Source organism: Chiloscyllium punctatum, chromosome 10 (assembly GCF_047496795.1).
Source record: "Chiloscyllium punctatum isolate Juve2018m chromosome 10, sChiPun1.3, whole genome shotgun sequence".
In the NCBI taxonomy this organism is placed as follows: domain Eukaryota; kingdom Metazoa; phylum Chordata; class Chondrichthyes; order Orectolobiformes; family Hemiscylliidae; genus Chiloscyllium; species Chiloscyllium punctatum.
Window position 1 is genome coordinate 67,901,685 of NC_092748.1, and position 21,885 is coordinate 67,923,569.

The 21,885-nt window shown below is 39.6% G+C and overlaps 1 protein-coding gene across 14 annotated transcripts in view; it reads right to left on the minus strand.

Moving 5' to 3' along the window:
• Nucleotides 1–21,885, minus strand: part of baz2ba (bromodomain adjacent to zinc finger domain, 2Ba) — a 353,869-nt gene that overhangs the window by 23,736 nt on the left and 308,248 nt on the right. For all 14 annotated transcript variants that reach the window (XM_072579429.1, XM_072579427.1, XM_072579426.1 and 11 more), the window contains 3 exons: nucleotides 8,875–9,127; nucleotides 4,192–4,347; nucleotides 3,826–3,989 (listed from right to left, as the gene is read on the minus strand). In XM_072579429.1, the coding sequence (XP_072435530.1) occupies nucleotides 3,826–3,989; nucleotides 4,192–4,347; nucleotides 8,875–9,127 (573 nt within the window). The remainder of the gene's footprint in view (nucleotides 1–3,825; nucleotides 3,990–4,191; nucleotides 4,348–8,874; nucleotides 9,128–21,885) is intronic.

Below are 21,885 nucleotides of genomic sequence, written 5' to 3' on the forward strand. Positions count from 1 at the left end.
TCAAAACTATCCTATAGTGCTATACAATAAGTCCCCCACCCAGAGTACATTCTGTGCACTTGTCACCTTGAGTGTTTCTTTTAAGTGATGTTCAACACAGAAGTGCACTGATTCATCAGCCAAAGTGTGCGCAGTGTGTGTCATATTTGTGTAACACAGTGAATTGCAGAAGGCTCCATGTCCATGCTTCAGAACTTGCTCACCCCTAGCTGAGTTATTCCAATAAGACAGGAATCTACCCAAGAATGTGGAAAATTGCCCAGGTATGTCCTGAAATGGACCACAAGATTAGTAGTAGTATTGGATTTTCTGCAGTGAATGACTTGTGTCCTGACTCCAACACCATATACAACAGAAAAAGTCAAGGGAATGGTGTAATGGTCTACACTACTTTGGGATGGGCAGCTGCAGCAATATTCAAGAAGTATGATGTCTTTGAAGACAAGGTAGTCCAATCATTAGATCAGGCGTTCCTTCAGAATCCATGCATTATAGATGGCAGGGTAGGCAATAGCAAAGTGATATTGTCACAAGACTAGTAATCCATAGACATAGGTAATTTATGGAAACCAGGATTCAAATTCCACCAGTGGTCCCTTTGTTGTTGTTTTAGTCATGCCTGTTCAGATATGCTATTGCACACCTCCAGGCAGGTGGGAGTTGAATATGGACCTTCTGGCCGAGGGATAGGGACACTACAAGACCCAGCAGTGGTACATTTCAGTTTCTGTTCAAGTGATCACCAGCATGTTGATAATTAGTAACACCACTCAATATCATGCAACAGTGAAGTCATAGAACCACAAGCAATAAATTGACCAACTTAATTAATTATGCTTATTCCCTCTCTGTTTAAAAAAAACCTGACTAAAGCCATTCCTTCAGTCTTTCCTCATGAAAAGTTTTTTTTTTGTTTTCAAGTGTGCATCCAGTGCCATTTTACAAGTTATTACTTAATGCACTGCAACTACCATTTCACACTTCTGCTTTTATAACGTAGGGAGTGTCAATATATTATAGAATCATCCAGCAAAGAAGGAAACCATTCACCCCATCATTCCTTTACCAGCTCGTTGAAAGAATTAATTAACCCCATTCCTTAATGTTTTCACCACAGGCATGCAAGTATTGAGCTTATGATAATTAAGGTTTGGGCACTGCACCTCCAGCAGAGATGTCTAGGGACTGACAAGACTAACTTCTAAAAAGTACAATCAACAATAATACTTTGGAAAATTTGCTCCTTAGAAGTAGGAACAGGAGTAGGCCCTTCAGCCCTTCCAGTCTATTCTACTATTCAATGAGCTCATGGCTGATCTGGCTTAACTCCACATACTTGCCTTTGGCCCATATCTTTTCATCCCTTTGCTTAACATCGATCTTGGATTTAAAGTAGATCTAGTATGAGAAACCTTGGAAAAACATGTTGTAATGTGAAAAATTTCAAGATCACTAAGGAAGAAGAATCTTGACAAAGTTACACACAAGTTATAACCCCAATCCTTTGCAATTTTCCCCAATCCTATGGACTAGGATTTCTTGGTATTGGACTCTACTGAATGCTGCCTTCATGTCCAGGCTGATCAATCTCATCTCACCAATGGAATTCTACAAACATAAATGTTTGGACTAAAGCTATAAAGGGTACCTGGAAACTTTGCATCAATAAGCTAGTTAATGATGAATAAGTGCTGCTTGACAACACTTAACTTCCATCATGTTGATGATAATTGACAGGGTGATCAAGAATTAACCATTTGAAACACCATCATCTCCAACTACTTTAAACACACTGTTTCCGCACTTCAGCCATTTTTTTTTCCAATACAATTAACCCTAACTCTCCATGAGACTAAAATATTTGTTTTAATACTTATTTCTGTCTTGATTATGTTGCTCTTAAGACCTATTCTCTCTCTCTTTTACACCCACTTTATATCTCCTTTTTTCTCTTCCTCCGATATTAACAATTCTTTTATTTTCTGTGTTGGCCTTTGTCAATGTCAAAAGTACTTTTAAAAAAAAACATTTTTCACGCCTTTCAGTTCTGAAAATGAGTCACACCAGACTCCAAACATTAACTCTGTTTCCCTACCCTCCGATACTGCCAGACCAGAGTTTCTCTAGCATTTGTGATTTTCCACATTTCCTTCAAACTTCTTTATTTCCATTAAATTTAATTAGTCAGACCCAATTTGTTTTTTTACAAATCCATGCACGTTTACCTTACTTAATTCAAACCTCTTCAAATTGTTAGCATATTTTTAAAAAATCTGACAATGCCTTCTAGAACCTTAGCCACACTGACCAGTAGTTACTATGACTGATCTTACATCCTTTCTTGAATAAAAGTGTCATATTTGCCAAACCCCTAGCCCCCCTAAACATCTAGGAAAAACTGAAAGATTAGTTTGCAGATGATACCAAAATTGGAGGTGTGATGGACAGTGAAGAAAGTTACGTCAGAGTACAATAGGATCTTGATCAGAAGGGCCAAATGAGCTGAGGAGTGGCAGATGGAGTTTAATTCAGCTAAATGTGAGGTGCTACATTTTGCAAAGACAAGTCAGAACAGGACTTATACCCTTAATGGTAGGGTCCTGGAGTGTGTTGCTGAACAAGGAGATCTTGGAGTGCAGGCTCATAGTTCCTTTAAAGTAAAGTCACAGGTAGATAGGATAGTGAAGGCGGCATTTGGTATGCTTGCCTTCATTGGTCAGAGTATTGAGTACAGGAATTGGGAGGTAATGTTGCAGCTGTACAGGACATTGGCTAGGCCACTTTTGGAATACTGTGTGCAATTCTGGTCTCCCTCCTTTTGGAAGGATGTTGTGAAACTTGAAAGGGTTCAGAAAAGATTTACAAGGATGTTGCCAGGGTTGGAGAATTTGAGCTATAGGAAGAGACTGAATAGGCTGGGGCTGTTTTCCCTGGACTATCGGAGGCTGAGGAGTGACCTTAGAGAGGTTTATAAAATTATGAGGAACAATGGATAGGGTAAATAAACAAGGTCTTTTCCCTGGGGTTGCGGAGTCCAAAACTAGAGGACATAGATTTAGGGTGAGAGGGGAGAAATTTAAAAGGGACTTAAGGGGCAATATCTTCACACAGAGGGTGGTGCGTGTATGGAATGAGCTGAGAGAGGAAGTGGTGGAGGCTGATACAATTACAACATTTAAAAGACATCTAGATGCGTATAGCAAGGGTTTAGAGGAATATGGGCCAAGTGCTGGCAAATGGGACTAGATTAGGTTAGGACATCTGGTCAGCGTGGACGAGTTGGACTGAAAGGTCAGTTTCCGTGCTGTACATCTCAATGACTCTATTTAGAGAAGCCCTTGCTCAACTTCCACTCCCACTTCCTTTCGTAAACTGGAATGCAAGTGAACCAAACCAAGTGCACCATGTTTCTTAAGTATCACCTGCCTTTTTGGTATCTCCATCATCTTAATCTTCACACTATCCATTGCACCTACAATTTCTGCAGCTACTGCTTTTTTGTAAACATTCTTCTTCCTTTGTAGTCTTTTTCACTTTCCAACATTTTATGTTCAAGGTTCTCATAATTGTAGTAAATTTTCTAAACTATTATTCTAAGATTTAAACATGTTCACTGAATTGCTAGTCCAATAGTCTGGCAATAGATCATCCAATAACAAATCCACTCTGTTACTGTATCAGACTTTAATGACAGGTATTATTTCATTCTTCATTAATTACAACCATTATTTAATGTTTCCTAACTTAATGTATTACACATTTTCATCAGTTTATACAAGCTTTTATACTATTTTGCACAAAATGAATACCTTAAATAGTCCCTACCTTTATCTGCAGACTTGCTGATGCCACCTTTCTTTCCAGCTCTTCAACTTGCTGAAGAATGGCTATGTCAATTTCAAATGCTTGATCTTCAACTGACCAGTTATGCACAGCCTCATCAGTAACCTGGCTTTCTTCATCATCTTCACTTATTTCAAATATTGCAACTAAGTGAGAAATAATTTTGAATTGCTGAAAGTCTTTCTCTTGTTATTCTGTCTCTTAATAGAAATGTAGAATCCAACAAAATCTTCATTCATGTCAGTTTAGCATTTAATAACTACAGTGAATTCAGCATTGTCAAGTAACAATTCTATTTGTACAAATGAGCTGTTCAAATGCATTCAAAACAGTATTATAACTTCATACCATCTTTACTTTTGATGCAGGCCTGACTGATGTAATCCAAGTGTTTTTGAAGTTGTTTCTGTAAAGCCTTTTCTCTTATTCCCCTGAGATGAAGTACTTTAGACAGCGTCTTTAGCTCTTCTGGATCAATGATTCTCCACCAGCCTTGTTGCATTTCTTATGAAACAAATAAATAAAGTGACAAACGTCAATAATTACTTCTTTTTAAAAAGTGTCCTTAAAATCTACTAAAAGCATTTTTTACATTCCCTTTCTCTTTATGAACATTCCTGCAATTTGACTGCAATGATGTCAAATGATCAGGATAGCTCAGCAGTTCAATTTTTATCTAACACTAGGGGTTTTAACATAGTGTAGCTGGAAGAAAATATAATAAATATTATTGCATTAAAATGCAACCAGCACCTATCTCAAAAAATATTAAAAGTTACTCACCATTCCTTTTATAATCAGAGATAGAGAATGTAAGTATACATGTGCTGCCAAAAGATTAAGAATAGAATGCCAAGAGTAACACAAAAACTACAACAAAAATAGTAGAAGAAACAAGAAAAACACTACTTAAAGGAAACACCCCATATAGTCAACATAAAATAATGAATGGGAACTGGAGGGAGTGAAAATAATTATCAAGAAATTCAATTTCACCATAAAATGGGTGAACAAAGAGTGGGACACAGATATAATCTGTCTATTGTCTCATTCCAAGTAGGATGCAATAGTGATAGTTGATGAAGAAAGCCAGGTTACTCATGAAGTTGCGCATAACTGGTCAATTCAAGATCAAACATTTGAAATTGACATATCCATTCTTCAACAAGTTGAACAGCTGAAAAGGAAGGTGGAATCAACAAGTCTGCAGATAAATGTAGGGACTATTTAAGTCATTCATTTTGTGCTGTAAACCTATTGTGAGTCAAGCACGCAACCAGCATGATGCATAGCAGTAATCAAGTGTTGCTGATGCTGTTGAACAGAAGCCAACATTCTGTATGGAAGGTGGTGTACTTTGGGTACAGCCAGAGAGGTATTCTTCAAATACAGAATTTTATTGCTAGACTTGTACACTGTAGAGTGGCACAGTGGTTCAGGGGCGAGCACTGCTGCTTCACAGCATCAGGGACTTGGGTTTGATTCTAGCCTTGGGTGATTGTCTGTGTGGAGTTTGCACATTCTTTGTGCGTCTGTGTGGGTTTCCACCAGGTGTTCTGCTTTCCTCCCACGGACCAAAGATGTGCAAGTTAGGTGAATTGATTGTGCTAAATTGCCCTGTTACGTCCCGGTTAGGTGGGTTAACTGTGGTGATGCAGGTTTCCAGGGACAGGTTGTGAGTCTGGTTGGGATTGTCTGGATGGGTCAGTGCAGACTCGATGGGCCAAATGGCCTCTATCTGCACTGCAGGAATTCTAATGATACTATGTTATCCCTTTAAGTTTTTTGATGCTACTTCAGGAAATCCTGGCCCAGATGAGAGACAAGCGAACATCCTTCCTGACCTCAGGCCAAACAAAACTGTCCAAGGGAAGAAATCGGGGAGATCAATGTCGAAGATCAATTACTCATACCTCCAACCATAATAGTCCAACTTCCACCATATCCCAATACTCTCCCGTAATTATGATATCACATTTTACACTTCCTTCTCCTCAAATACCTTTGCAACTAACACATGCTATTTTTTCAAAAGAGAAAGTTCACTGAATATAGGAAATACATCCTCTCTTCATTAATCAAGTTAAACCCATCATCAGCTTAGCAGAGTCACAATTCTAGTAACTGCCATGCTAGAGGAGTAATCACAACTTTTTTCAAACCTTACTAGTTTTCTCTCTTCTTACTTTTAACTCACCCTTAATACTGCATGTGAAATAGTACTCATGCTTCCACCAGTTACATATTTTTTTGCTCCCTTCACACTAAGCCTTGTCCCTCATTTTGATTTCAAGTGCTGAAGACATGGAGGTACCTTGTCTTCAGCTCTTGTCTTCCTCGCCGTAACAGAACCTGTTCAGGTACTAGTAGTGTGCATACTTCAGAGGTGAGATGTGGTTTGTAGGTTTTCACACAGTGAATCTCTGAACATATTCAATCTAGGCAATAGGACAACACACGTGCCTACTCTCCAGGAAGCAAGATTGTTATGCTGTAGTTCTGCTGTACTCAAATCATTAGGATGCAGACTTCCAAACAAATTCAGAAGGGATATATCAGGAAATGCTGGGCAGACTAGACAACCTGCCAACATGCTTATACACAAGGTTGCAGACATCTTTCAAAAATGTACTAAGTGGCCAATATGACAATGGTGTCTACCATGTAGAAGTTTCCTACTAAGACAGTATCTTCAATGTGAATGCATCATTAGTAGGGGCTTCTACAGCATTACATCACTCATGCACTCCATTCTCATTTTCAGGTAACTCTTCATCAGAGCACAAAAACAGGTTAATACAAGAATGACAAATGGTTTACAGAGAGTCATTTACAAACACATCTGTTAACTGTTACAGATAAATTATTTGATAAAATTATTTTTTGGTGTTCTTTACACTTGTACTAAAAAGCGAGGACAAGACAAAAGATTTGACAAAAGGAAAGTAATGAGAAAGTGGTAGATAAGAATTGCTGGACTGTTGGTGTGTTGAGGATGCAAAGAAAGATTTCAGAAAAATGATGTTTGGAAATCTACTCTGACCACCTGGCAGCTTGGGGGTATGCTTGTCAACATTTTTTCCAACTCTTCATACTGTTTCTTCTGCTTCACAGTTTGATATCCAGGTGTTAAGAGCTTATTCTTCATGATGAGATATCTGAATCATATAGCTGATGACTGGACTGCAAAAAAAAACAATTCTGAATGTTCAGGCAGTGGCATTGCTTGAACATGCTGATTGTTGATAACAATTCTAGTGATGGCATGGCTCTCATTGTAGGCCAGCTATGCAGTTATACCTCGATTCCTGACAGGAGTTATGACAATGGCTGGACAGGATTCCCCTTCTAGCCTGGTAACCAATCTGTATTGAGAAATGTGATGTATAATGAATATGTTATGACTTCTAGCAGGAAACCAGATTCAGGCCTGAGTGGCGTGTTGGTTGTGATCTCAAACCAGCTACTATGGGGGAATGGAATCCTTTTTAAGCAACAAAGATGCTATGCATGGTGAAAACTAGCACACTAGGCAATAAAAGTGCAGTCTATGACATCCTCCATCCTGGAGAAACTAACATATTTGCAAAATATGTATACCGGATGCAAAGAATGTCAAACTGCATCAATTACATGGAGTACCTTTTTCAAAATAGCAAGAAACGATCTACCTTCACACGCTCCAGACCTGTAACTATATTGCTGCTCCTTTGCTGTTACTGGGTCAAAATCCTGAAACTCCCTTTCTAACAGGACTGGGCTGTAGCTACAACTGCAGCAGTTCAAGAAGGTGGCTCATCATCACCTTCTCAAAGGATATTAGGATAAGCAATGCCCATATCCAGTGAACAAATAAACTAAAATAAATGTTGGTTTTCACACCAGAGGAAGAATATTTAGTCTTAGATAGAAAAAAAACTTCCATTTATGTCGTGATTTTCACAACCAAATATTTCAAAAGTCAATTTTACAGCCAGTAAAATACAATGATTGATACCTGGAAAGAGGAATTTGCTCTACAAGAAGAGTAGAATTAAACCATATTATTTTGAATTTAGAACTGGAAATTGTCTTAATGAAACATGCATGGTTGTGACAGATGCTGAGTCGAAGAGTGTGGTGCTGAAAAAGCAAAGCCGGTCAGGCAGCATCTAAGGAGCAGGAGAATCGATGTTTCAGGCATAAGCCGCTCATCAGGTGATACATGCTGAGAAACAGTTTCTTCCAGCTGGACCAAAATGAGAATTTCTTGGCTCATTGTGAAACACTGAAATTGTCTACCCTGGGAAGGCTATGTATGCTTAGTGGTTGAGCATATTCAACGCTGAAATATATAAATATTTGGATTCTCAGGATATTGTAATTGAGCAGGAAAGTGGAGTTGAAGACAATCCTAATGTTTGGTAGAAGGGCTAAAAGGGCCATATGCTATAATGTTTTATATTGTTATGAAAGTTATATGTCTTTTTAGTTCATGAACATGTTTTAAAAACTTCTTTTAAACTCTATAGTAGTTTTCCTTGGAGAAATCACAGATCACGTTTGTTTTTTTTTAATACATTAAAAAACCACACCTTCCCAAACAAAATATTTGGAAAATGTTCTTTAAGCTTACTTTAGTTTGAACCAAGTAAAGTTAAATTATATAACATACAATTATTTTGATTCATTGAATGAAGTCAATGGTTACTTAAGCATGAAAAGGTCCAACAATGAAACGTTTTCAGCACTCAATATTTCCAGTTCACACTATCACAGTCTCTATTAAGTTCACCTTCTAAACATCATTATTAGATTTTTAAATTTAAAGATCCTGACATGCTGATTTAAAAGAAAAAACAAAATTTTGCTTGTCTACTGATACAATAATTTCCAAACTCATTAACATGATCATATATACAGTGAATGATGATAAGAACTATGTTATTTGAGTATTGCAATAGATATGACTGAAATTTCATTCATAATATTGGAATCACTGTTCCACGTTTGAATATAGCACAACTTCTACAAAAAAGTTTTCTCACTTACCTTTTGCAATGGGTCTTGGACTAGGATAATCCACTGGTTTTGCTACTTCAGCAATTGAAGAAGATGCACTGTTTTGAAGTTTTTCATTTTGCAGTGCTGGTGATTCATTTGTAGGAATGCTAGGTAACAGAAAAGGATTAACATTCCCTTCTGTCAATCCAAAACTGGGTGGGGTAAAGGCAATACTTGGATTCAGTACTCCAGTTGGCCAACCACAGAATGGAAGTCCTATCAGAGGTAATCCTGGTTTCATCTGGAAAAAATAAGTTTTAAAATAAATTTACTTGCATTTATTGTAAATGAAAATATTGTCAGATATTGGAAAGGTATGTTGGATACTTCAGAAACTGGTGAACAAAATGTGTAATTTATGAGTACACATCCTTTTGAAAAGTTGCTAAGCAGCAGTTCAAGAAGGCAGCTCACCTCCATCTTCTCGAGGGCAACTAGGGAGAGGCAACAAATACCAGCCAGCAATGTCTATCATCCCATTAAACAAAAAGTGCAAGGATTTTGCAATGACCAACTAACAATGACATGGGAGAGAAAAAGGATGACTGGATATTTTAATATGCATCCCAAAAGCAATTTGAAGACTGTTGCTAAAAGGGTTCTAGCAACAAATCAATGAGTTACACAGTGTAGCCTGGTCTTCACAAACAAATGAGGTAGGATGCATTTGTAAAAACAAAAAATAAAAGCAATGAACATTCTTATAAAACAACTTAAAATCTGCGGTATTAAAAAAGGCAAATACTTTAGTTTAATTTATCCTGAACACAAGGATAGATTTTCTGCAAAACACAATACAGCAGAAACCAGGATGTTTCCTCTTTTATTTGGGGGAGGAGGGGGGAGGAGGGGGGAGAGCGGTGGGGAGACACTAGAGTTAAGGGATGAAGTTTAAGAATAACAGGTCTCCCCTTCAAGCCAGAAGTTTGGAGAATCTCTCTGAGGATCATTAAGAAGTGGAATTCTCTTTCTCCTGAGAGCAGTGTTGGGATGTTCATTCATTCAAAGAGAAGCTAGGCAAATTTTGGATAGACAAGAATTATGAAGTATGGATAGGAAAGTGGCATTGAGACCATAATCAGACCTGCATTGATATTGTCGAAAAGTGGGGCACCCACAGAAGTTCAATAGCCTGCTCCTGCTCCTTAAAACTATGATCCTAAAATGAAATATATAATTTATTGAATCATCATACATGGACAATCAAACTGATATTCAAGCTCAAATTGTACGAGTCCTACAAAGATGGACTCTGGGATGGTTGGGTCAGGAAAATAGCAGGCAGCCTTATTAGGATGATTCCCACAAACATTCTTAATGCCAATCAAGTTTTTGGTAAAAGAGTCAGATGCTTGCTCAACAGAGGCACCCAGTCAACTGCACATTTTTGGACCCAATTAAAAATGTTTCAGAGGGCTTACTTGTGTTTTGCCAGTGACAAAGCAACCCCTGTTGCATGCAGATGCTTTAATGGAAACAACCATTACTCCAGAGAGAAGCTGGGGGCATGAAAGAGAAGCCTTGTGGATGCAAGAATGCACTTGGAGGAATTTCTCTGTGGATCAGAGGGAATATCAGTGTGGTCCTTTTGATTTTTTTTTCACCCTGAGATCCACATTCACATTACATCTCCTGTCTATATGATTCCCTCTTCTTTATTTGCACCATTGAGGCTCTAGAACGGCTCTTCCTCTGATTGGATTGACATTATCACTACCCCATATACCTTCTTCAATAGGTCAGAAAAACAATGTAGCACACCTTTGCTAGTATGGCTTCCTGCAAGAGCTGGTTTGGAGCCTCTGCTCTAGGAACACCCAATGGAAATTCCTGCCCCAGGGTTTTGTGATTTTAGTGTACAGATTACTGTTCTCCAACACAAAACCTCAGAAGGCAGGTTCCTCATACATCAGTGTTGCCTCTATTGTTAATGAAAGTGACATCACAGCATATATGCATCATACAGAACCAGTTGCAGAATGACTTAGTAGCAAAATGGCAATCATATGAGGAGAAATACATGACAGAAATACCTCCTAGAAATGCAGCAACTAATTTTGAGCCTTCAACATTTAGATTTCCTTATTCAACACATTTTCATGTTTATTCTTCCAATGCTAAATTTTAATTTGTAAAACGAAAGTAGAGCCCCACCATTCAAAGAAAACTATCTCTGAAGTTCATTCTACTCTTATTAATTGAGTTAGGTTGGATCGGATGCCAACTAATATATTATGCAGAAATTGTTTAGGAAAAGACCTTCAGGTGCTACTTGTCAGCAACCAACGATAATGTTTTCTGATCAAGATAATTGTGAGATGCACTTGTGAAGGTTGTTGTTTCTGCAAAAATCACAAGGCAGAATCACGAGGGTGTAGACCAAGAAGTAACTAACCGAAAAGGGAGGTGGTCAACTGGTAGAGATAGATGTATTGACATGACAGTTGCAATTGTCATGCACATAGGGAATTAGTATGAACAAGATAACCAAATAAGACCCAGCTATCCGGGGGAGGGTTTGCACGCCAACAACAGGCTAGAGACAGATATGGTAAGCCCGATTAGATTAGCAGCTGCACAGAGCACTACAACTATGAGATATGAAGTAAAAGGGAGTACCGATAGACTCAACTGAAGTGTATAAATTGTAACGTAACCTCCTGATTGATGTGCCTACTTTGTGGTCACCTGGCTTGCAAGACCGTATGAATAAATACTGCTTCAGAATTTGACTCGGACTAAAATTATTGAACAGTGAGCTTCGTTTCTCACAAGTGGGGGCTCATCTTGGATCCAGTCATCACCGACGGTGTAGGCACCAGCAATGGCTGGGAAGACATGTCCCGTTCCCTTTTAGAACTGTCCTGTGTTTTTCGACGGTAGACTGACCAGAATCCTCAGGGAGTAATTCTGAACCAGGAGAGAATTAAGTGGTAATACTTGAACAGTAGGCACAGGGAGACGTTGAGCCAGGCAACTCCATGCATGGACCAAAGTAAGAAAATTGACTTTTAAGTACTGCCTTGGTGGCTGGGATTGAGTTCTAGTAGTTAATAAAGGACTAACGAAGGAACTCAATATGGGCTGTGCCAAGGGTAAAGAAAAAGTCTCCAGGGAAAAAGGAAATGGAAATGGAGGCGGGGTCCCTGACAACATACCTCCAGAAAATCTGTTGGGCAGGATGTTGTGGAATTGGAAAAATAATACTTGTACAAGGAAAAAGATAGGAAAAAGATGATTAAATATTGTTGCTTTGTATGGACAAAAGAATCCATTCTTCATCCCGCCGTCTTCTGGCCAAAGTACAGATCGGACGAAGACAGTGTTTGTAAATATTTGAATTTATATGTCAACAGACAACATCCTTTCAGTCAGGAGGAATCAGATTATGCTTTGTGTCAGAAGGGCTAGTAGCTGAAGGGCCACTGAGGGTACACTTCGTAACTAAATCATGGCCAGACATCCAGAAAAATATTCCAAAGACAGAGGGGTGGAGCGAGAAGCCTGTGGAGGAGTTGTTGTGGGAAGCTCAGAAAGTGTTTGTGAGATATGGTGTGCGTGTGAGTGAGTGAGTGAGTGAGTGAGTGAGTGAGTGAGTGAGTGAGTGAGTGAGTGAGTGAGTGAGTGAGTGAGTGAGTGAGTGTGTGTGTGTGTGTGTGTGTGTGAGAGAGTGTGTGTGTGTGTGTGTGTGTGTGAGAGAAAGAGCTGTACAGCTAATAGAAAGTTTAACCCTTTGTGATTCGGTTTGAATGCACATTCGTTTGTAGGTGATTGAATGTTTGTGCTTTGTTCCCTGGAGCTGAAGATCTGGGACTGTTTTGGATCTGATTTCTATTATGGGAATTTAACATGATTTCTTTGAAGGTGAAGGATTTTGCAGTGATTATAAAATAAACATGTTAACTCCTGTTCTTTTTACAGGTCATGACTGCCTTACTATCAGTTTCTAATTAATCTCTTTTATCCTTACATAAAAGCCAATCTTATTCAATTTCAAATCAGCATAATACGGAGGAAAACATCATTGTAACCTTTTTTTTGTGTTTTAGACTCATTTGTTTCCATTTAATTTTAAGATTGATGTGTTTCATTGGTGATTATGATGTGCCAGCCGTAGCTTTATTCAGAAAGTCCCCTCCCTCAATGACAGTTGAAGATTCAGTTAAAAAAAATCCTATGGTTAATCTTGGATATCTGTGACCATGGATTCCACCATTATTCATGTTTTAAAAGTTTTGTTTTTAACTTGAATAGATAAATCCTTTTAAGGCAGCTCCAGTAATTTCACGACCTATAGCATTGCAATTGAGCAATGACTGGTCAGGACTACTTAAGAAAACTAATTTTGGATTTAAAGGACTAAAACCGGGTAATTATAGTGAATTTCAAAGTTGGGAACTGTATGCATTTTGCATTTTAAATATTAAATACTAAATAAATGAATTTATAATATATAAATATATCTACAAGTAAGATTCCAAAATGTATAGTTAGAAACAGGCTTTAAAGTTAGATAAGCATAAATTGGTTAAATGAGGTTAAAATGAAAATAAAGGCAAGATCAACTACAGAAGGGAAGAGAATGATGCAGTAAGACGGATAAAGCAGAAGAGTACAGTTTTTAAAATGTTTTAGTCACTTGTTGCGTTTCCGCCCTGAATTACAGATAATGATTATTTTATTTATTCAATATATATAATTAATATTTATAATAAATCAATTGTATTAGCCTGAATCAATATTAATTGGCAGGATTCCTAAACACATTGAGTGACCTGTCATATTAATTCATAGCTAATTTAAAACATGACAACATTAATTCATTGTTAATTAAAGAATGGAAAGCTACATTACTGGCCAGTATGTGCAGGCAGTGACAGCAACAGCCTTATTGGTAGAAAAAAGTCGGAAACTTACTTTTGGGGGAGCCTTAATAGTCATGCGCCCCACACTGGTACGGACCATACTAAATCAAAAAGCAGGACGATAGCTCACAGACTCTAGGATTTTGAAATATGAGGCAATTTTAATAGAGAAGGATGACCTCATGTTAGTCACATATAGTTGCTTAAATCCGGCCACATTCCTGTGGAGGGGAGAGGGGGAGGCCCCTGGTAATCCAGAACACGACTGCCTTGATATTATTCAATATCAGACGAAAGTGTGGATGGACTTAAGGGACATCCTGTTGCATGCGGGAGCTCAGTTGTTTAGCGAGGGGTCCTCCCAGATGATTGAGGGTAAAAGGCACAATGGATATGCTGTAGTAGACGGGATAGAGGGAAGCATGATCGAGGCTGAAAGACTGCCTAACAGCTGGTCAGCCCAAATTTGTGACCTCTATGCCTAAGAAAGAGCTCTCAGAGCCTTAGAAGACAAGGAAAGAACAGTGTACACAGACTCCAAATTTGCATTTGGAATGGTACACACCTTCGGAAAAATTTGGCAAGAAAGAGGACTGATAAGTAGTCGAGGAAAAGAACTAGCACATGAGGAATTGATAGAACGAGTACTAGAATCCCTGTTACTCCAGAGGGCAATAGCAATAGTTCATATAAATGGACATCAAAAGGGGAATGATCCAGAAGTAAGAGGAAATAGACTGGCCGATGAGGTAGCTAAAGAAGTGGCACTGAATCCACAAGGAGCTGCAATATACTCCCTAATACGTGTAATTCCAGATCCTCAGGGTACCCCATTGTTTACTGCAAAGGAGGAAAAGGAACTAAAAGACTTAAGGGCCACAAAGACAGTGGTTGGCCGCTGGATGTTGCCCGATGGGAGGGAGATGTTGAATAAAATAATGATGCGAGAGATTATGGCTGTCCTACATCAGGGGAGTTACTGGGGAATGCAAGCAATGTGTGATTCTTAAGGAATCTTATGCAAGTCTTAAGGAAATATGGATGCAAAGGGATGTATATGATAGACAAACAGATATGTGAGGGATGTGTAACATGCAGGAAGGTAAACAAGAAGGTGCTAAGGAAACAAGTCCCAGGAGGGAGAGAACCTGGGCTAAGACCATTCCAGAGCATCCAGGTATATTATACCAAATTACCCAGAGTGGGAAGACTGAGATATATGTTGGTAATAGTTGATCATTTATCTGGATGGGTGGAGGCATATCGTCTGGCCACTGCCACCCCAAGTGAGGTGTCCAAGATGATACTTAAACACATAGTTACCAGATACGGGATAATGAAGTGTATAGATTCGGTTCAGGGAACTCACTTTACTTCCAAGGTACTTCAGGGAACGATGAAGGGGTTAGGAATCTCCTGGGAGTTCCACGCCCCTTGGCACCCACCCTCATCAGGAAAGGTTGAGAGAATGAACCAGACACTCAAGAGGCAGTTAGCTAAATTAATAACAGAAACCAGACTCCCTTGGACTAAGTGTTTACCTTGCAGACGGCCCCAAGGAAAGATTTGGGCTGTCCCCTTATGAGATACTGTTTGGCCTGTCCTACTTGGGAACAAAAGAGGAACTGCCAATTCCAGAAACTAGAGATTTGTTCTTAAAGAAGTATATACTGGGCTTGCCCTCCTCTTTGTCTTTCCTCAGGAAACAGGGTTTATTAGCACAGACTCCGCTCTTGAATTCACCATTCATCCCATCCGGCCAGGAGATTGGGTCCTAATTAAGTCATGGACAGAAACTAAATTGCAACCGGATTGGGATGGACCATACTAGGCTCTTTTGACTACCGAAATGGCGATAAGAACAGTGGAGAAAAGCTGGACACACTACACCAGGATTAAGGGACCAGTGGAATCCCTGGTTGAGAAAGAAGTCTGGACAGCTGAATCAACGCAAGAACCACTGAAACTCAGGCTAAAAAGACTTTAAGTGACTGATTATACCGTGGCGACGCGAGCACTGGATGGTTTTTTTTATAGATTGCATGTAAAGTCTCTCAGTGCTTCAATACTATTGTAGAATGCTGGGGATGCTTAGGGTTATAATATTAGCGCTCTCAGTATTGGGATTTTGTCAAACATCGTCTGCATACTTGTCACTAACGGTCCCCGAGTCTGATAACCACAAGTAATAGACTCTGGTGCATGCAGCTTAGTAAATTGTGGGAATGTAGATAATCAGAGACAGTACAGCAGCTCAGAGATACATCTTAAGTCCTACGGGGATGGCCTTGGGGATGGTACTTGGTTTAATGGTCTTGTCACAGTACACCGGACCCCCTTCCGACCAGCTCACAATTGTCCTGATAAAAAGCATAACCCAATATACTTAACAATAAAGAAAACCACATGGCATGAAGCGATTCTAGGGGGGGAAGCACCTATCAGATACAATTAAATGAAACATATGGGATAGAAATGAAAACAAACGGGAATGATTTCTTGGGCTGTTGTTTCTGAATTAGCGTAGGAAAGGGAAAACGGGCAGAACAACTGGATAGTATACAACCTTTCACCCCTCCTGATGACCCTATGGTGGTAAAAATTATAGAGGTGAAGGACTTGATCGGACCATCGAAATAGAAACTGGATACGGGGATGCAAATGCCTAGGTTGAATGGGTAAAGTATACTGCAAAAGGTCTGAATAAGAGCAATTGCTATGCATGTGCCTCCGGTAGGCCAGTGGCCCAGGTCATCCCCTTTCCGCTCAGGTGAAAGCGAGACAGGAAGGGCATGAAATGTATGATAGCCCTGTATCAGGATAAGACTGCATGGAATGATAGGAACTGTACCTCCCTATATCTAATGTTCCCTCCTTTGGAGAAGAAAGACTTTAAAGCCCCCCCCTCTAAGTTTTCAGCTGTAGTCGGAAATCACACGTCGTGTGTGCGCAGACAAGGTACAAATCAGTCCAGAGACTTGGGGGAGCTGAAATTATGTACAGAAATTGAGAATGTCACCGAAACGGGACAAAGGAGGGAACTACTCAGCACTGAAGGTTCCCTAAACGGATCTGTGGTGGTACTGTGGACCCACCCAGCCTCTAGATTGGAGAGGGATATGTGCAATTGTACAATTAGCAATCCCATTCACCTTGACATTTGAAAAAGGAGAAGATAGCAACAAAAAAGGGGGAGGAGTAAAAAATCATTATTGGACACCTCTTTTGATGATAGGATTTATCTAGATTCTATCAGAGTTCCTAGAGGGGTTTAGATTAGATTAGATTACTTATAGTGTGGAAACAGGCCCTTCGGCCCAACAAGTCCACACCGACCCGCCGAAGCGCAACCCACCCAGACCCATTCCCCCACATTTACCCATTTACCTAACACTATGGGCAATTTAGAATGGCCAATTGACCTAACCTGAACATTTTTGGACCGTGGGAGGAAACCGGAGCACCCGGAGAAAACCCACGCAGACACAGGGAGAATGTGCAAACTCCACATGGTCGGTCAGTCACCTGAGGCAGGAATTGAACCCGGGTCTCTGGCGCTGTGAGGCAGCAGTGCTAACCACTGAGCCACCGTGCCGCCCATACCGGATGAGTACAAGGCTCGCAACTAGACTGCAGCAGGTTTCGAATCAGCTCTGTTCTGGTGGGTAATAGTCAACAAGAATGTGGACTGGATAAACTATATTTTCTATAATCAGCAAAGATTCATCAATTACACTAGGGATGCAGTCAAAGGCATAGCAGAACAGCTTAATGCAACAGTAGAATGGCCTGGGAAAATAGATTGGCCTTAGATATGATCTTAGCTAAAAAAGTGGGTGTATGCATGATGTTAGGAGGGAGCTGGTATACTTTTATTCCAAATAATACAGCACTTGATGGGCCAATCACTCGTGCCTTGCGAGGATTGACCACCTTGGTGGAAGAACTGGCTGAGAATTCAGGGGTGGACACATCACTCACGGGATGGCTGGAATCATGGTTTGGGAAATGGAAGGGAGTGGTAGTCTCCATCCTCACCTCCCTGATAGTGGTAGTAGGGGTACTGGTAGCAATTGGCTGTTGTATCATACCTTGTGTACGGGGACTAACCCAACGGCTGATTGAGACAGCCTTGGCAAAACAGATGCCCCCAAAAGGTAATCAAGAAGAGGAACTTTACCTCTTGAACAATGAGGGGATGGGTGACTTTGAGGCCAAGATGAATGAAGTCTCGGGGATGATGCTTGCAAATTTGAGGGCGACATATGAAAGAAATGCAGAAAACAACAATTATTTTTTAAAAAGGGGGTGAGTGTGAGGGGCACTTGTGAAGGTTGCTGTTTCTGCAAAAATCGCAAGCTGGAATCATGAAGGTGTAGACCAAGAAATAAATAACCGAAAAGGGAGGTGGTCAACTGGCAGAGATAGATGTATTGACATGACAGTTGCAATTGTCATGCACATAGGGAGTTAGTATGAACAAGATAACCAAATAAGACCCAGTGTTGCGTCAGCAAAAGTAATAAGACCCAGCTATCCGGGGGGGGGGGGGGGGGGGGGGGGTTTGCACGCCAACAACAGGCCACAGAGAAATGTGGTAAGCCGATTAGATTAGCAGCTGCACAGAGCAATACAACTATCAGATATGAAGTAAAAGGGGAGTACCGAGAGACTCAACTGAACTGTATAAATTGTAATGTAATCTCCTGATCGATGTGCCTACTTTGTGGTCACCCGGCTTGCAAGACCGCATGAATAAAGACTGCTTCAGAATTTGACTTGGACTGAGATTATTGAACAGTGAGCTTCGTTTCTCACAATAATAGTGAGGATAATTTTCATTTCCATCAAGATAATTATTCAGGTTCTACAAAGGGCAGATTATTATGGACCAGATCAAACCCCCTCAAGGTGTTGCATTCCAGATGCAATTTGATTGGTCAAACTATCCAACTATAGCCAAAATACGTTACTTTTAGACTACAATTAAAATATAGACAAAATATAAGAAATGGCTTAACTGTGACTCTGTCAAAATGCTTAAAATAATATATGCATTTGCTACTAATTAACTGTATTAAGTAATATCCTAAAAACACATTCTTGCCTGAGGCAAATTCAGTAAAATAGATTGTCTCACATTCAATTCTGGCAGCAGGAAGAGAACCCCAGCTTTTAGCTGTAACAGGGAGAGGAATAAGAGCTTCTACGTCCAGCATCAAAACCCCAGCAACTACTGTAAGCTAAAACTAAAAATCCAGGTTCTGTGGGAGCTTGACCCCACGCATTCAGGCTACTTTGTTGTTTCAACTTTGAAAAATAGCTCAAGGCCTCACAAGCTGTTTACTTTATTGGCTTTGAGCAGACTATTTGGTACCTCTGTCGCAACCTTTCTTCATAAAAAAAAGTCAGGACAAAATACACTTCTTAAAGCTGAAGTATCAGAAGCAACAACTAAAACACAACAATGTGGTTCCAGCTCACACAGAATTAAAGGAAACATTATCTTATAAGAATTAAAAGAAAACAAAGGTCATCAAGGTAAGGTCTGATAGAAATATGAAAGACTTATCCAAGGGAGTTCCATGACAGTTTCACAAGTATGCACTTGGTTATTACAAAAACACTGACAATTCTGTGATCAAGATTGGTCTCTCACTTTGGAAAACTACATCATAAAACATAGAAAATATTCATTTACAAAAATGTTTTGATAATATCTGCAATGCCTCGGAATTACTTTTATTTTAGAACTTGTTGGACCACTTCCCTTATCCAAGGACAGTAACTGCTGCTTGATACTGAATTATTTGCCATAGCATAGGTATTTCCTGTTAGATGAATAGCCCTCTCACAATAGCAGCTCAAACAGTAGTATAGATTTGTCTTCAGCATTTCAGTCATCCCTAGCATCTGATTCACATATGTCATTCATAAGTACAGTGTTCAAAAAACAAAATGGTCACCTAGTTGTAAATGACATGAAACTGTCTCAACAACCTCTGTCAAACTAGAGAACAAACTGATCAGTACTACTTTATAGGCAAATATGCATCTGAGCCACATGGCTTTAGTTTTTGTTATTAGAAGTGCACTTCTTTACAGCACAAAAGTTAATCACTTACTCTGGAAGGTATTTCACGATACCAGTTGGTCTGCTTGAAATTTCCATGGCATTACAAGGCCACATGAAGTTTAGATACACAGCCATTAACAATGGCACATGCAATTCAAAGAAATGTCCATTACAGAACAGAGTGCACTGGCTTCAAATTAAGGATCAATATTGTAGAGTGCAAAGTAATAGAGGTAAATTAACTGTCATTTAAAGGGGCCTGCAGTGGACTGCTTGAAAAACATAAGCCTCAAATTGTAAGGTTTCAAAGTTCCCACTGGATAAGTCCCTGGATCTTCTCTATGAGTGAAATAAAAGCAAAGCAAAGCAGTGCGGATATTAAATATTGGAAAAAATGTATTGGAGAAATTCAGCACACAGCGTCGAGAGAGAGAATTAGAGTTAATGTTTCATGTCCAATATGCACTTTACTGTTTTTATTCTCTATGTGAGACATCCACCTACATGAGGTTTGGGGATAAGTTCATACGATATTTAGGGTACTCTGGCTGGGGGAGCAATTCTTATCTTCATTCTCAAATACATCATCTTAGATATCACTATTCAATGCATTCTTGTCAGAGATGTTCATGGAATGGGAGAGAGACAAACAAAATTTTCAGGAGCTCAATCTGAAGCAGCAGTTCAGGATACGAAAGTGATTCTACTTGGCCTGTGGTGGGACATTATATAATTGGGATCATCCAGTAAGAATTTAATTGATCTTGAATAAACTCAATTGCTTTGCAATGATTGCAATTGTACCCTTGAATTCCTCTCTCCCCCAAGGTGACAATGTGCTGTTTGATCTTGCAATTCAGTTATATCAGCACGCTATCAGTTAACTTGAGATTTCTTAGGGTGTTAAGTAGCGAAAATATTTGAGCTATTAAGTGGAGAAATCCAATGTATTAACCATGTATTAACAATTTGGTGTAATTGCCAAACAAACACCAGGAAATGTGGATTTTTTTGATAGTTTATATCTTTTCTTCAATAATGTTGTGATGTTAATTTTGTTTGACATGATTCCGAGCATCTGATATTCAAGATAATGGCAGGACATCTAGAGAAATTGAGATGAGGGTAAATAAAACAGGTTGCAGCTAGTAGGGAGAAGCTTGAATTATGGATCATACATATTAGTTGATTATCTAAAGTCAAATCAGAAAGGTGATAAGCAAACAAAAAACTGAAAAAAAGAAGAGCATGATATGGATGGATGTGGCAGCATGGTGGCTTAGTGGTTAGCATTGCCACCCTCACAGCGCCAGGGCCTCCAGGTTCAATTCCACTCTTGAATAACTTAGTGTGTGAAGTTTGCACGTTCTTAGTGTTAGTATGGGTTTCCTCTGTGTGCCCCGGTTTCCTCTCATAGTTCAAAGATGTTCAGATTAGGTGGACTGGCCGTGCTAAATTGCCCATATGTCCAGGGATGTGATTATCCACAGGAAATGCAAAAATAGAGTAGGGACAGTGGGTTGGTGTGGACTTGGGCTGAATGGCCTGCTTCCATACTGTGGAATTCTATGGATGATGTTGCTCTTGCTGATTATTTATTAACAAATTTTTGATTCTGTCCCACTAGTTACCTGATGGAGGAGCAGCGCTCTGAAAGCTAATAATGCAAAATAAACATGTTGATCGTTCACCTGGTGTTGTTTGATTTTAACTCTAACAGGACTGGATGGGGTAGACAAAGAGAGGATGTTACTAATGATGGTTGTGCCCAGAACCAGGGGTCACAGTCTGAGGATTCAGAGTAGACCATTTAAGACGGAGATGAGGAGACATTCCTTCACCCAAAGAGTGGTGAGCCTGTGGAATTCATTAACACAGGAATTAGTTGATGACAAAACATTTAAGACGTGGCTGGATATAGCACTTGGGGGCAAATGGGATCAAAGGTTATGGGGAGAAAGCAGGATTAGACTATTGAGTTGGACGACCAGCCATGGACGTGATAAATGGAGGAGCAGGCTCAAAGGGCCAAATGGCCTCCTTTTGCTCCATCTTCTA